Source organism: Wolffia australiana, chromosome 14, assembly GCF_029677425.1.
Source record: "Wolffia australiana isolate 7733 chromosome 14, ASM2967742v1".
Taxonomy (NCBI): domain Eukaryota; kingdom Viridiplantae; phylum Streptophyta; class Magnoliopsida; order Alismatales; family Araceae; genus Wolffia; species Wolffia australiana.
In genome coordinates, this window is record NC_135848.1 from 15,332,845 (window position 1) to 15,348,225 (window position 15,381).

The following is a 15,381-nucleotide window of genomic DNA, read 5'->3' on the forward strand; positions in this document are numbered from 1 at the left end:
AGTGCTATTCTATCCGGATACTTCGATGTCCTTCTTGCGTATCCTTTGAATAGGAATGTTTAGAACACATGCTTAAAGACTAGTGATCTCCGCATTACGATCTCATCATAATTCACTAAGTCCGATCATGTATTCGTGGACTTCATTATACGAATCACACATTCACTATAATGAATATGTTCTATTAATGAATATAAAACGAGATGTGGAATGTGTGATTGGCTTGCCAGCCACATATATTTCCATCAATGAGTGATGTAGAGATTTCTTTTCTTATGTGAATTCTTTCAAACATTGTCCCAGATCTTCTCTGCAGTCTTCTAGAGGGACATCTTCAGAAGTTGATCATTGGTCATACTTCCCAGTAAAAGCACAATGACATTAGCAACATCCCCCTTCCAAACTTCATCTGATCGATCATTGGTATCCAACTCTGTGATCAAGTGGTCACCTCGATCCCGTCCAATAAGAGTAAGCTCCACTATCTGCTCCCCCAAGCAATGTTTTGACAATTTAACAAAAGTAATTTCACAAAGGTCTACTCTGACAACTACTTGCCTCGGCTCTAAGACAAATCAAGAAAAAGAGTATGCTTCTCTTCAGTGCCAATACACTGATGCTTCATGTATCCTGCGATAGTATATCGGAAAATAGTAATAACAGACCCGTGGCAGGTCATACAAGAGAATTGTAATTTCTTCAGCTAACATACTGAATATTATTGTTTCAAAATGCTTTTAAAATTTTCCACCGGGTTGTAGATTCAGTTATCTTTTGTTCATTTTTCTCTAATCATAGGAACATGGGATGTGGTTTCATATCGACGCAGCTTATGCTGGAAGTGCATGCATATGCCCAGAGTACCAACACTATCTAGAGGGGGTAGAGGAAGCAGATTCCTTTGGGATGAACGTGCACAAGTGGCTGCTTGCAAACTTTGATTGCTCCCTACTTTGGGTCAAACACAGGTCTGATTTGATCAAGTCTTTGTCCACAAACTCGGAGTTCTTGAAACACAAGGTATATTATTTATATATATATTTTTTATATGTTCGTCTATCTTTCTTCCAATTTTGCCAATCTCCCTCATATCTTTCTTTGCTTCGCCCCTTCTCGCCAATCTACTCTAGCCTTCCAAAAACCTGCTCTCTCACTCTCCCTCCCCCTCTCTCAGTCCTTCCCTTCCTCTGTCTTCCTCTCTGTCTTTATGTCTTTCTCTCTCTCTCTCTCTCTAAGATCAAGATTTACGCACCTCTGTTGCGTCCTGGGTATCCCAGGCTTCATAGGAGGGTCAAGTCATTGACTTCAAGGACTGGCAAATACCACTTGGGAGACGTTTCAGGTTCATTTGACTTTTTTCTGTCAATTATTTTTTTATTTTAAAAAACTCAGTCTCTCAGAACCAAATCTTGGTTTCGCAGGTTTGCAGTTAATGTCATTTCATCAAAGTGTTTTATCTAAACGTCTCAACATATCCTTGAAGCTTTGGATGGTACTCAGGCTCTACGGCGTGGAGACCCTTCAGAACTACATCAGAAATCACATCCGATTGGCCCACCGATTTCTACAGCACGTCAACTCAGACCCCCGCTTTGAGGTAATTAAAATAAGAAAACTCCAAACTGTTATTTTCCAAAATGTAATTTGGTCAACGCGTTTACTTCCGCTCTCGCACGCAGGTTGTAGCGCCGTAGATGTTCTCGCTTGTGTGCTTCCGTCTCCGCCCTCATCTGGGAAGTCAGGACAATGGGGACAAGCTGAACAGCGATCTGCTGCATGTTGTCAATGGCTTCGGCAGGGCTTTCATCTCCCATACTGTAAGTGGACCTGTCGAATCAACTCTGTTGGCCTCTTGACCAATTGGCTGTTAACTTGACCTCAATTCTTGGCACAGGCTCTCTCCGACCGCTTCGTACTCCGCCTGGCAATCGGTGCACCGTTGGTCGAAGACCGCCACGTGGACGATACATGGGGGCTGATCCGAGACCAGGCTGGCCTCCTCCTAGGGACCCAACTCGCTTGATTTTTTTATTTTCGTCATTCTGATCCACTGGCTTCTCTGGAAATTTCTAGAAGAGCAGGGAGAGGGGATTTGATTGGGATTCTATGCCAGACATGTACCAGTTCTTTGGCCATTTCTGTTTAGTCCGCTTTTTTTTTATGATTCCTGTGAGCTTTCAGGAGAAAGAGAGAGAGAGAGAGAGAGAGAGAGAGAGAGAGAGAGATTCTCAAAGAGAGACATACAAAGAACAGGAGGAAAGAGGGATATACAACCTCATAGAGAGAGGAGGGGGAGAGAGAAACAGAGACAGAGAGAGGAGAGATAAAAACACAGATAAAGAGAGAGAAACACAGACGCAGAGAGAGGAGGAGAGAGAAAAACACAGAGAAGGAGAGAGAAACAGAGACACAGATAGAAGAGGAGAGAGAAGCAGAGAGAGAGAGATAGAAAACAAGAGAGGTGGGAGAGAGACACACACATAAAAGAAGAGGGAGAAAGGTGTAGAGAGAAACAGAGAGAGAAAGAGAAGGGGGGAGAGAGAAACCCACATAGAGAGAGAGACATTAACAGAGAGCGACCGAGTGAAAAGAGGGAAGAGGGAGAGAGACAGAGATGGATAGGACAGAGAGAGACGCGGAGGGACAAACACAGAGGGATACAGAGAATCACAGGAGAGAGAGGGACAGATAAAGAAAGAGGAGATAGATAGAGAAACACAGAGATGCAGAGAGAGATAGAGAACCACAGAGTGAGAGAGAGAAAAAAGAGAAGGAGAGAGAGAGAATTTTAATTTTTTTTTATATTTTAAATTTTTGTATATTCCTATTTGGTCAGACCAAAGGCCCAATAAAGCAGACCGACGGTCTCAGTCCAGTCCAGTCCGGTTGACCGGCCTGTCATCGGCGGTGGGCCCATCGCCTCAGATTGTGGGCCCCACCTTCCAAGCGCAAACTTCCCACCACGAACTTTTATCTTCTCCCTTGTTCTTCCCCACTTCTCTATTCCTTCCGCTGCAGAGCTCCCGTCTGCAGATTACCTCCCGCCGACACCGACCCATTCCCAGGTGATCGATTACAACTCCACCCAACTTATTATCATCCTCCCACGACTAGCAAGTCCGTTTCTTTCGGGTTTTCCTTCACTCTCCACCTTACAAAATTGACGATTTATCTCGTAATCCATTATTGGGTCAAGTTCTCGCGTCAATTTTGAATGCTTTCTCGGGTTTGCGGGGATTTTTCATATTCTTTCATGGCGACGCGAAGTTTGGCGGGTTTTCAGCGTCAATTCGCGGTGATTATCTGAAGAATGTTAGGCGCGGAACGCCTCTAAACATTCCTCTATTTTTACGATTTCTGATAAAATAAGAGAATTGCCTCAACATTCTGACTGCTCATCTTCATACCTTACGATAGGGAAATGACCACGGCGAGGTCGTTGAAGTCTCATGTAATCCTCGACCTAGACGGCACGCTTTTAAACACAGGTGCTTGCTGACTTATATCCTCCAAATTTGATCATTTTGCTTGATTTTCGTTCTTGTTCTTTTGTTGCCGTCTTGAAGATGGCATCGTGGAGGAAGTAATGCGAGTGGTCCTGGCCAAATATGGGAAGAAATGGGATCGCAGATGCGCCCACAGAACAGTGGGGAAGACGCCGTTGGAGGCAGCAAGCGCAGTTGTGGAGGATTACAATCTTCCCTTCTCTTCCGAGGAGTTTCTGGCTGAAACCACCCCTCTTTTCTCCGAACGGTTAGCATCTAATTCGATAAGAAAATCATCTTGTTTTCCCGTTTGTCGGCCAAATAATACAAGTGCCATAAAAGAAACTACTAATCTAACACATTTAATAAACTACTGACTACAACTTGGAATAGAAAACTCGTTTGCAAGTGAAAATTTCTTTCCTAGGAAGAAGTCATTAGGTTTATTTCATTTAAACTTGCTGATTACTTCGCAGTTGGTGCAATATTAAGGCCCTCCCTGGCGCTGACCGCTTAATTAAGCACTTGGCCGGCAAACAGGTGCCGCTGGCTCTGTCGTCAAACTCCCCAAGATCAAACATCGAGTCAAAGCTCGCCCCCCACAGCGGTTTTTTTATCGCCATCCATACCATTTTGTAAAAAGTTGTTGAAACTGCTTTTAAATTCTTCTCTCTATTTGTTTCTAGGCTGGAAAGAATCATTTCTCACAATTGTTGCTCGTGATGAAGTAGAAAATGGGAAGCCTTCGCCTGACATGTGAGACGTCTATTTTATGTAAATTGCTGTCTATTATTCCTCTGCTGAATATCCTTGGATTCACAAGGCTGATTACTGAATCTTTCCCCTTCAAAGACTCCTGGAAGCTGCAAAGAGAATGAACGTAGACCCCGCGAGCTGTCTCGTCATCGAGGATTCTCTGTAAGCTCTCTATAATTAGTTTCCATTGGGGCTCGGCATCTACTATGACAATGATGATGACAAATCATCTCATGGTTTCCAATACCTACCATCCATCAGTTGATGACTAATCATTGTCGTCGTCATCTGGTTTCCAAGAGATGCCATTGTGATCAGAATCCCTAAGTTTCCGGCTAAGATAAAGCATTTAATCATGGAGGCGACAGGCCATCATCATCATCATCATCTTGGACTCCACGAATCTGCATCATGATCTCGTCTCCATTAATTTCCAAGCTAAGATAGAGCATTTGATCATATAGGCATCATGGTCATTGTCGTCCAGATTCTATGGGTCATCCATTGATATCAATGTCGTCATCATTCATCAAATCCAAACATGGATGATGAGGCCGATGACCATATTAAGGATGATGAGGAGTTTGGGCATGGTTTTAACTGCTTTTATATTTCTGGAATAATTACACAATTTTTTTAATATATTTTTAGGCCTGGGGTCATGGCTGGTAAGGCTGCGGGCATGTCTGTGGTGGCCGTACCCTCAGTTAAGAAACAGGCAGAGCTTCTCAGCTCAGCCGATGAGGTCATCAACTCTTTATTGGATCTACGGCCCGAGAAGTGGGGCCTACCTCCCTTCAACGACTGTAAGTCAACGACCAGGAAAAATAAATAAATAATGGAAAACATAATAATTAAAATTCTGAAAATCGAATAATTGGATAATAAAAAATTCAGAAAAAAATAAAAACTGAATATCAATGACCTTGCATCCTAGCTGAGCTTTCCCCCGTTTACTTTATCCTGATCGTTGGTCAACTTTCAGGGGTAGATTTGACACTACCCATCGAGCCTTGGTTCATCAAGGGCCCTGTTACCAAGGGCTACGGTCGTGGGTCAAAGGTCCTGGGCATCCCCACAGGTTTGAATTCATTTTCGTCTCTGAATAATTCATTTAAAATATTTTTATAGGTTTTTTCGCAGCCGAAAGAGTAAAAATGGTGTTTTTACAGCCAACCTTCCTGCGGAGGAATTTCCGGAGGTGCTCGCCAAGCAGGCCTCGGGGGTGTACTTTGGGTGGGCTGGATTGTCTGGCAAGGGAGTACACAAGATGGTGATGAGCGTCGGATGGAACCCCTACTTTGACAACACAGAGAAGACCATAGTAAGCATCCATCATAGGCGTTGTCATTATCATCATCATCATCGTCGTCGTCACCATCATCTTGAACCCAGATCATCATGGTTTTAATCATTATCACCGTGAACCAATATTATCCTGATCATCATGAACCTGACCATAACCATCATAATCATCATGAACCCAGATCATGATCATAGTAAACAACAGTCATTGTTGTCATCATCCTTATCATCGCCTATATCATTGCAGATCATAAAGAACCCGAATAATGATGATCGTAACCATGATCATCATGAAACCAGATCTCGCAAAATCTGCCTCGATCATGAACCCATATTTTCCCAAATGATCATCCAGAATGAACACAGCTCGGGAGTTTCTCTATCATCTACTTCGTCTTCATATCGTAGAACCATATCTCTCAAATAATTTGCTGCACCCAGAGCCCCAAAAAATCACCAGCATAAGCATCATCATCATGTTCATGAACCCATATCCCCCAAAATCCTCCTCCATCAAGAATCCTGATCTTCCAAATATTCCATAACCAAACCCAGATCATGAACCCAGATCCCCCAAAGTCTTTACCCATGATGAAGACAGAATTCCCAAATAATCATCGTCATTATCATGAACCCAATCATCATCCAGAAACCTGGTCATCATCATCATCTCCATGTAGAATCATCATAAAACTCAGAAATTGCATCATGACAATGAATCTGCGCAGGAACCATGGATCCTCCACAAATTCGACGAGGACTTTTATGGCGAAGAGCTCCGCCTGGCAGTCGTCGGCTACATCCGGCCGGAGGTAACTTATCCTTTTCTAGACCGCCGATTCTTTCCCCGTTCTTCTTTCCTTTCATAGCTCAATCTCTCATCTTCTCCTCCATTGCAGGCCAACTTCTCTTCACTCGAAAGCCTCATCGCCAGAATCCACGAAGACCGCCGCACGGCAGAGCGAGCTCTCGATCTCCCCCTCTACGCTACCTTCAAAGACGCCGCCTTTCTCACTTCCTGACGATATCCGCACGTTTAAAACGCAAGTTTTATAGTTTTCCCAAACGCGATAACTCTCAAAGAATTGCACTGGATAACGACGACCCGCCTCCTTCGACGCGTGTCTCGCTACGTGTCCATCGTCGACCCGCCACGTCTCGTTTTCCGCCGCCTTCTCGCTCGATATACCTGCCTGCTCACCTCGTGTTTCAGCGTGCTAAAAGAAGAAGAAGAAGAGCAAGAAGAAGAAGAAGAAGAAGAAGAAGATGGCGCAGATGGTCGGCAGGAACGTGGCGGCGCCGCTGCTCTTTCTCAATCTGATCATGTACATCATCGTGATCGGCTTCGCGAGCTGGAATCTCAACCACTTCATCAACGGCCAGACCAACTATCCCGGTAACGTGTTCAGTGATAATCATTGATGATGATAGTATCAATGATAATAGTTGATGATGATAATGATGATGATGATGGTAGGGGTGGCGGGGAACGGAGCGACGTTCTATTTTCTGATATTTGCGATTCTCGCGGGGGTGCTCGGCGTGGTATCGAAGCTCGCCGGTGGCAACCACATCCGGTCGTGGCGCAGCGACAGCCTCGCCGCCGCCGCCGCCTCCGCCACCGTTGCCTGGGCCGTCACCGCCCTCGCCTTCGGGTACGCACCTTCCCCATCAACCATAAGAACATGACGATAACGATAGCGATTACGATAATCTTCATGGTGCAACGATAACGATAATCTTAATAGTGATGATAACGAGAACGAGAACGATAACGATAACGATGATGATACCGCCGCTGATGATAATGAATGATTATGGTATTGATGGTGATAGTAATAGTGATGGTAATGATAGGGATGATGATGTAGGCGTGGTGATGATGGTAATGATAGGGATGATGATGTAGGCGTGGTGATGATGGTAATGATAACGAGGATGATATCGATAACGATAAAGAATGATTATCGTAATGATGTGATAACAATGGTGATGATGGTTTTGTAGGCATGGTAATGTTGTTAACGATAGCGATGATGATAAGGATAATCATGATGATGTAGGGCTGGTGATGATGATAAGGGTAATCATGATGATGTAGGGCTGGTGATGTTAGTGATAACGATGATGATACCGCTGGCGATAACGAAATGATAATGAATGGTTATGGTAATGATGATGTATGTAATAGTGATGATAATGATGGTGACGATGATCATGTTAATGATAATGATATGGTAATCATGGTGATAGTAACAGTGATGATAATGATGGTGATGATGACGTAGGCATGATGATGATGATGATGATGATGATGATGATAATGGTATGGTACTCATGATGATAGTGATAGTGATGATAATGATTGTGATGATAATGATAGTGATGATAATGATAGTGTTGATGATGATAGTGATGATGATGATGATGTTAATGATAATGATACGGTAATCATGGTGATATCAATAGCGATGAATATGTGATGATAATGATGGTGTAGGTTGGCATGCAAGGAGATAAACATGGGAGGGCATCGGGGATGGCGGCTGAGGGTGTTGGAGGCGTTCATCATCATCCTGGCGTTCACGCAGTTGCTGTACGTGCTCATGCTACACGCCGGAATATTCAGCAGTAAGTACGGCCCGGGTTATCGCGACTCCGCCGCCTACGGCGAGCCCGCCGTCCCCAAAAGCACCGGCGGCGCCGCCGTCGTCTAGACCATTTCCTCCGCTGCCGCGGCGGCGCCGCCGTTTGTAAATAGTCCGCTGTTCGACCATGTACTTAGAACGAGGACCATTTGGAAAGGATGATGCTGTAAATAAAGTTATCTGTCTCATAATCTCGAGAGATTTTTTTTTTGATAATTCTTGTCTGAACACTTTTATTAAAAGCTCAAAGAAGAAGAAGAAACTCTTAATCCCAAAAAATATTATCTGATTTTTACTGTACTTCGATAAGTATGCTTCCATATTTTAATGTCGCACTAAAATTAACTGTTTCAATAACAACACTAATATTCTCATAAGCTATATGTAGTATCTTTCTGTTCATGAAATAATTGTAGATTTGACTTTCTTTAAAGACCAGAAAATACGTAATATTAATCACTAAAAAATATTCTAAGTTTTTGTGTTTTAAAATAAGTAAGCATTCGGATTGAATGCTGCTTTAAAAATATCGATTTAAATCGCTACCATAAGCAATATTTTACTTCTTTCTGTTCATAAGTAATTATAGATTAAGTCGTAAAAGTATTCTAACATTTTACTGTTTTAATATAAGTAAGCTTCCAGGGATTAATATTTCTCCTTCTCGGGGGAATTTTTCATGATTTGGTACTCTCATGCCGGTTCCCGTCGTCAAAAAAGAGTTTCCATAAGTATTTTCCACACATTCAAGCATCGGATAAATGATTAATTCCGGATTTTCATCCTTGCTCTTTTCGTCGATTACCATTTTTTCTTCGTGTTATGTATTATTTCTTTGTCAATGAGGATTGAGGAATTATTTTTTATACACAATACCTGAAAAATGCAATCTTGTTTTTCTGCAGTCTTACCGAAGAAGACGGAGTAAAAAAAAAGAGAAAGGTCGCGATTCGTTTGGATTATTTCTGAAGCAATGATGTGAAAGTTCATTTGCTTTTGATGTTTGATTAAAAGACTGTCTTCTAAAAAGGACAATTCACGATTCGTCTGGATTATTTCTCAATGAATGACAACTTTTTCTAAGGTCCAGATTTCCGTTTTCCTCAATTTTGTTATGAAATATTAGATGTAATATTAGTTCTCACGATTCATTAGATGTAATATTAGTTCTCAAATAATATTATTAAATTATTCACCATCAAGAAAAATATCATTTTTCCATTTTTTCCCAGTTTTATGTGAAAAAAGCGAAGAAGGTCTCCATTCGCTTTGTATTATTCCTGCAGAAGTATATGTTTTTTTTTTTTAATTTCACTTCAATAAACCAAGCGAAAATCTCTAAAAAGGAAATAATTCACAATTTGTTCGCATTGTTTCTCAAAGAATGACAAGTTTTTTCTAAAACTCCAAATTACCATTTTTCGCATGTTTTTAAGAAAAAAGGAGAAATCTCACGATTTATTGATGTAATAATTTTTCTCCAAAAATGTTATTTATTATTCACTCCCAAAAAAAAAAACCTTTTTTCCATTTTTCCCAGTTTTATGTGAAAAAAGGTAAAGAAGATCGCCATTCGCTTTGTATTATTTCTTAAGAACTCTTTAATTTAAAAAAAAAATCACTTGAAATCAATAATCCAGAAGAAAATCTCTAAAAAGGACATAATTTCTCAAAGAATGACCAGTTTTTTCTAAAACTCAAAATTCCCATTTTTGCAAATTTTCATGAAACAAGAAGAAAATCTCACGATTTATTGATGTAATACTATTTCTTAAGAATGTTATTTTATTGCCAAAAAAATATCATTTTTCTATTTTTTGGGCACTGAAAGAAGGGGGGAAAGACGCCATTCGGTTTGTATTATTTGTTAAGGAATGTTTAATTTTAGAAACAAATCATATGAACTACAAATTCACTCGAACAAACCAGGCGAAATTCTCTAGACCGCGGTGGGCGTGGGGAGCTTGATTGCTGGCGGGGCCGCCTGGCTGTGGCGGCGATTGTAGATTCTTCAGCAATAGCGATCCCATCGTCTTCTCCACATAGTGTTCCTCGGATAGCTCTGCTAGGGTTTTCTTCTCTCCAAGAGACCACCCAGTCGGCGAAGCCATGGAGGAAGACGAGGCGATGCGCGCCATGTTTCCTATGTCTTTCGGGAAGAAGACCAAATCGTCTATCTCCTCCTCTTCCGTGCATTCCGCCACCCGCCGCGTCTCCGCCGACTCGGCTATGGCGTCTTCTTCCGACCCGTTTCCCTCTTCGTCCTATTCGCGGCTGACCCGTCTTGAAAACCCTAATTTTATCGCCGGATCTAGCAAAGCAGCTGGCGGGGATGGAGAAGAGGACGATGGAGGCGTTATCGGCCCTCCGCGGCCATCGCCCGATGGGGAAGAAGATGGTGCCATGATTGGGCCTCCACGGCCGCCGCCGGCGCCTGAGGAAGAGGAAGAAGATGAGGAGGCAATGATTGGTCCGCCGGGGCCGCCTCGTCGGGCTGAGCGCGCGGATTCCGAGTCAAGCGAAGATTCGGACGAAGAATCTATGCACCCAGGTGAGGATTCTTTCAGGTTGCCCCTCAGCAACGAGATCGTGCTCAAGGGCCATACTAGGGTATGTCATTTCTATCTCATTCTTTGACGTTCTTTGATCGAGTTCCAAGCTTTCTCGTACCTCCATAATCTTCTTTTTCGGATTCAATTAGAGCGATGCAGTTCATGCAACGGTAAACCGAATCTAAACAACTGTAATCATCGGATGGGCAAGCATTTTTTTAGCGTAATATGCTGAAGGAACGCGTCTTATCCCAGATTTACCTCGTGATATTATCTTAGATACAACTTTGTATACCCAATTTATCTCCTGGATTAAGTTTCTTAACGGATTTCCTTTTTAGCCATGATCTTACGACCTTGGGGGTCAGCTGCAGTGATAAGAGAGATGTCTCCTCTTACTCTCTATCCATTTTTCACTTGCAAACTATGGTTTAAGAATCCAATATGTTTGATAATCTTTAATTGAGTTTAAAATCTTCTTTATCTAGAAAGAGAACCCGAATCCGAATCTTTACTGACTGCAAAGCTTGAAGATTCATCCGAATTGAGTTCATAACATGAAGATTCATCTTCGTTGACTTACAAAATGAATCTAAAACTTCGTTAATTTCGTGACATGAATCTGAAACGTGAATCAACTTTATAACATGAATCTGAAATGTAGACATACATTGCAAAATGAGTCTAAATTAACCTCGTGAGCTGAAGTCAAAACCTCCATTGCTTAAAAAATGAAAAGTAAAGATCTTCAATGAGAAAATAAAAATTAAAATGTTTGCTGGTTAATTAAGTCAATTTTTCACATATTTAGGAAAAACTTGTGCTCATCCTATCGATTCATGGAAGATGGCCTTTATTTCTAACTTGGATTGTGTGGGGGACAGGTAGTCACTGCGCTGGCCATTGACCATTCAGGATCGAGGGTGCTCTCTGGAAGCTTCGATTACACCGTACGGATGTATGATTTCCAAGGGATGAACTCTAAGCTCCAATCTTTCCGGCAGATTGAACCTTCTGAAGGGCACCAAGTTCGTAGCCTAAGTTGGAGCCCAACATGTGATCGTTTCTTGTGTGTTACTGGTTCAGCTCAGGCCAAGGTGCAGAACATTCCTATTTTTCCTGTTCTTCTCTCTTCTTGTTTTTCCCTCTCCTGTTAAGGATCTGAGACCCTGTCTTTCTCATTTTTAGATTTATGACAGGGACGGGTTATCCTTGGGGGAGTTCATCAAGGGGGACATGTACATCCGTGATCTGAAGCACACCAAAGGACATATCACTGGTTTGACATGTGGAGAGTGGAACCCAAAAGAGAAAGAAACAATCTTGACATCGTCTGAAGACGGGTCACTTCGAATTTGGGATGTCTCAGACTTCCAGAGCCAGAAACAGGTCCTTTTGAGATCAAATGGAGCAACTTGATTTTTAGAATATGTTTTTCTTCTTTTTAAAGAAAATTTTAATTTAACTTTATTGTATTTTTTTTTTATTTTCAGGTTGTGAAACCGAAGCTTTCAAGACCTATTAGAACGGCTGTCACCTCATGCGCTTGGGACTTTGAAGGTAAACGCATTGTTGGGGGTGTCGGAGACGGTTCAATCCAGGTATGAATCTAATAAGTGGCCATGAGTTACTTTATCCTACATTTATTTCATTGGATAGATTATTTTGTTTTCTCTTAGATTTGGGCCCTCAAGCCCGGCTGGGGAAGCAGACCTGACATACACATCGAAAAAGCTCATCATGATGACATCACGGGCCTCAAGTTCTCCACTGATGGCCGAATCCTTCTGTCCAGGAGCATGGACGCCACTCTCAAGGTATTTTTCCTTGATCTGAACGTACAATTATCATCATTAAAATCATCCTAATTAAAACCATTATTATTAGGTCTGGGATCTTCGGCAAATGAAGAGTCCAGTAAAAGTGTTCGATGACTTGCCCAACAACTACCCCCAGACCAATGCCGCATTCAGCCCGGACGAGCAGTTGATACTCACGGGCACATCTGTGGAGAAAAATGGAACTAGTGGGGGCCTCCTTTTCTTCTTCAGCAGGAGGAAACTAGAGCTCGAGTCTAGGGTTGGCATCTCTCCCCAGCTTAGTGTTGTCCGTTGTGCTTGGCATCCAAAACTGAACCAGGTCAAGATCTAAATCTCTCTCTCTCTCTCTCTCTCTCTCTCTCTCTCTCTCTCTCTCTCTATATATATATATATATATATAATATCCAAGGATTTTCAGTTCCTGTTGACATTGATGATGACGAATGATTGGCAATTTTCGATGATAATGGCATCAATGTCAACAGGTGACAACATAAGCGTCGACCAACCTATAGATTAACAAATTACTGTCAACTAGGGTGGTTGACGTTGAAGTCAACTGAGTTGACCATTTTTTTCCTAGAATTTTACTAAGTTAACCGCTGACATTAACTAGAATTTCCCTGATAATTCCTACACGTCAGTGTCATCGTCAAGGTCATCAATGAGGTTTGATGACGCTGACGGTTGAGGAGCAGGGAAACCTATTTCCTTCTCCTGTGCGTTTTTTTTTTTTAATCTTTTGGAAAGCCCTAATTTTGAAAGTTGTCTGTGAAAGGTCTTTGCCACTGTGGGGGACAAGAAAGAGGGAGGAACCCACGTCCTCTATGACCCGGAAGTGAGCAAGAGGGGGGCGCTGGTGTGCGTTGGGCGAGCACCAAGGAAGGTGTCGGTGGATGATTACCAGGTTCAGCCGGTTGTCCACAACCCGCATGCTTTGCCCCTGTTCAGAGACCAGCCGAGCCGGAAGCGGCAAAGAGAGAAGATTCTGAAGGATCCCATCAAGTCCCACAAGCCTGAGTTGCCAGTCACCGGCCCCGGCTTTGGTGGCAGAGTTGGTACTACCAAAGGCAGTCTGCTCACTCAGTATCTTCTCAAGGTAAAGAGAGATCCAATCTGGCCATTTCTTCTTACAATGAGTACAAGATGAGCATGAAGCTTCGTTATTATTCATATGCTTGCATTTCGATTATAACCAAGAACTATATTTAATCCTCCAAGCCTAGCTTCATTTCTTAGCTCTCAACCGAATAACCTTGAAGTGAGTATATACCCGTAAGTCTGGATAATTATGCTGCAAAATCTCATGCATCACACACCCAAGAGGGTGAGTAATACTAGAAATAACATTACATTTGAGCTCATGGCATTTCTTTTGTATAGCTTCGTATGATGTAAACATTTGTTCTTTTTTCCTTCATGGATTTTGTTTTTTTGGTTTTCAGCAAGGGGGTTTGCTCAAGGAGACTTGGATGGACGAGGATCCGCGGGAGGCTATACTCAAATATGCTGATTTGGCTGCCAAGGACCCCAAGTTCATCGCCCCTGCTTACCAGAAGACCCAGCCAGAGCCCGTTTTTGCCAAGTCAGATTCCGACGAGGAAGAAGAGAAATGACAGAAATCACTGTTAGAAACATCACCCATCACGGTTCGCTAAAAGAGGAGCTCAGTTCAGAGCCTTTTTAATTATTTAAAGGTTACGAGTGGATATTTCATCCAATCTTCGAAATCATGCATGACCCAGAAAATATCAACTTTTGATCATCTGAAACCCCGAGTCTAAAATTAAAAAAAAACAACAAACAATTTTCGAAGCTCGTTTTTGCCAAGTCAGATTCCGACGAGGAAGAAGAGAAATGATAGAAATCACTGTTAGAAACATCACCCATCACTAGTGTTCGCCGTCCCGATATCCGTCCGATATCCGGTATCCGACAACCGATATCCGGATATCGGATATCGGGCGATATCCGTCTATCAGGGGTAGACGGATATCGGTTTTCCGATATCCGGATGTCGGAGACGGATACCGGATGCTGGATATCGGGAAACCGATATCCGGATATCGAAAAACCGATGTCCGATATCGGATATCGACCACGATATTTGAATTCGAAATATATTCTATGCCCCTCATTATATAGTGTACAATTTTATTTTTCTTCCATATGGGATAACAGGATTCAAAGTTAACATACCAGTTATCCCACATGGGAGATTTTAGAAACTTTTACTAGTATATATTAAATGAGGTTGTGATATAGTAAACATTATAAAATAGCTATTCCTCTGCGAAATGTGAAATGCTAGCGGCTTTAATGTGATCTTTCATATTTTTAAGAGAGAGAGAGGCATGAAAAGCGAGAGGGAGAGAAGAGAGAGAGACCGAGAATGAGAGAGAGAACAAGAGTGACCGAGAGACGGATAGAGAGAGAGAATAAGAGGAAGAGAGAGCGAACGGGTGAGAGAGAGAGTGTGTTAAATAATTCGATGCGGATATCGAAAACCGACATCTGCATCCGATATCCGGTACTAGGGTTCGCCTGTCCCGATATCCGATATCGGACAACCGATATCCGACATCCAGGCTAAAGTGGGACGGTCTAGGATATCGGGCGATATCCGTCCCTCAGGTGTTGGACGGATATCGATACCGGATATCGGAGGGGTAGGGACGAGGCGGATCTCAGATGCCGGATATCGGTTTTCAATATCCGGATATCGGTTTTCGATATCGGGATATCGATTATCGATATCCAGCGATTTCTTTGTTTAGTTATTTGCAATCCCATACCGAAAAATTTTAACTTCCGT

General features: G+C 42.4%; 3 protein-coding genes and 1 pseudogene across 3 annotated transcripts; all 4 read left to right on the forward strand.

The window, feature by feature from the left end:
- Nucleotides 1-773: 773 nt before the first annotated feature.
- Nucleotides 774-2,124, forward strand: LOC144712437 (tryptophan decarboxylase 2-like; annotated as a pseudogene).
- An 843-nt stretch (nucleotides 2,125-2,967) lies between these two features.
- FMN/FHY (riboflavin kinase/FMN hydrolase) lies at nucleotides 2,968-6,612 on the forward strand. The gene is made up of 11 exons (XM_078586116.1): nucleotides 2,968-3,065; nucleotides 3,418-3,488; nucleotides 3,567-3,753; nucleotides 3,962-4,092; nucleotides 4,172-4,241; nucleotides 4,338-4,403; nucleotides 4,893-5,047; nucleotides 5,227-5,322; nucleotides 5,414-5,565; nucleotides 6,275-6,358; nucleotides 6,446-6,612. Exons 2-11 carry the CDS (start codon nucleotides 3,422-3,424, stop codon nucleotides 6,566-6,568), a joined length of 1,131 nt encoding a protein of 376 aa, XP_078442242.1. The 5' UTR covers nucleotides 2,968-3,065; nucleotides 3,418-3,421; the 3' UTR covers nucleotides 6,569-6,612.
- Nucleotides 6,613-6,664: 52 nt separating this feature from the next.
- LOC144711957 (membrane protein PM19L-like) lies at nucleotides 6,665-8,410 on the forward strand. Its single transcript, XM_078586117.1, has 3 exons — nucleotides 6,665-6,942; nucleotides 7,024-7,201; nucleotides 8,047-8,410. The coding sequence occupies exons 1-3, from the start codon at nucleotides 6,813-6,815 to the stop codon at nucleotides 8,261-8,263; spliced, it is 525 nt and encodes a 174-aa protein (XP_078442243.1). The 5' UTR covers nucleotides 6,665-6,812; the 3' UTR covers nucleotides 8,264-8,410.
- A 1,700-nt stretch (nucleotides 8,411-10,110) lies between these two features.
- LOC144711922 (Transducin/WD40 repeat-like superfamily protein) lies at nucleotides 10,111-14,287 on the forward strand. The gene is made up of 8 exons (XM_078586076.1): nucleotides 10,111-10,804; nucleotides 11,631-11,843; nucleotides 11,935-12,135; nucleotides 12,240-12,347; nucleotides 12,426-12,563; nucleotides 12,634-12,885; nucleotides 13,345-13,665; nucleotides 14,012-14,287. The coding sequence occupies exons 1-8, from the start codon at nucleotides 10,304-10,306 to the stop codon at nucleotides 14,180-14,182; spliced, it is 1,905 nt and encodes a 634-aa protein (XP_078442202.1). The 5' UTR covers nucleotides 10,111-10,303; the 3' UTR covers nucleotides 14,183-14,287.
- The last annotated feature ends 1,094 nt before the right edge of the window (nucleotides 14,288-15,381 follow it).

Coding starts and splice junctions, on each gene's coding strand:
- FMN/FHY (XM_078586116.1), top strand. CDS start 3,422: ATGACCACGGCGAGGTCGTTGAAGTCTCATGTAATCCTCGACCTAGAC. Junction 3,489..3,566: donor CGGCACGCTTTTAAACACAG/GTGCTTGCTGAC, acceptor GCCGTCTTGAAG/ATGGCATCGTGGAGGAAGTA. Junction 6,359..6,445: donor TCGGCTACATCCGGCCGGAG/GTAACTTATCCT, acceptor CCTCCATTGCAG/GCCAACTTCTCTTCACTCGA.
- LOC144711957 (XM_078586117.1), top strand. CDS start 6,813: ATGGCGCAGATGGTCGGCAGGAACGTGGCGGCGCCGCTGCTCTTTCTC. Junction 6,943..7,023: donor CGGCCAGACCAACTATCCCG/GTAACGTGTTCA, acceptor TGATGATGGTAG/GGGTGGCGGGGAACGGAGCG. Junction 7,202..8,046: donor GTCACCGCCCTCGCCTTCGG/GTACGCACCTTC, acceptor ATGATGGTGTAG/GTTGGCATGCAAGGAGATAA.
- LOC144711922 (XM_078586076.1), top strand. CDS start 10,304: ATGGAGGAAGACGAGGCGATGCGCGCCATGTTTCCTATGTCTTTCGGG. Junction 12,348..12,425: donor TCGGAGACGGTTCAATCCAG/GTATGAATCTAA, acceptor GTTTTCTCTTAG/ATTTGGGCCCTCAAGCCCGG. Junction 12,886..13,344: donor GGCATCCAAAACTGAACCAG/GTCAAGATCTAA, acceptor TGTCTGTGAAAG/GTCTTTGCCACTGTGGGGGA.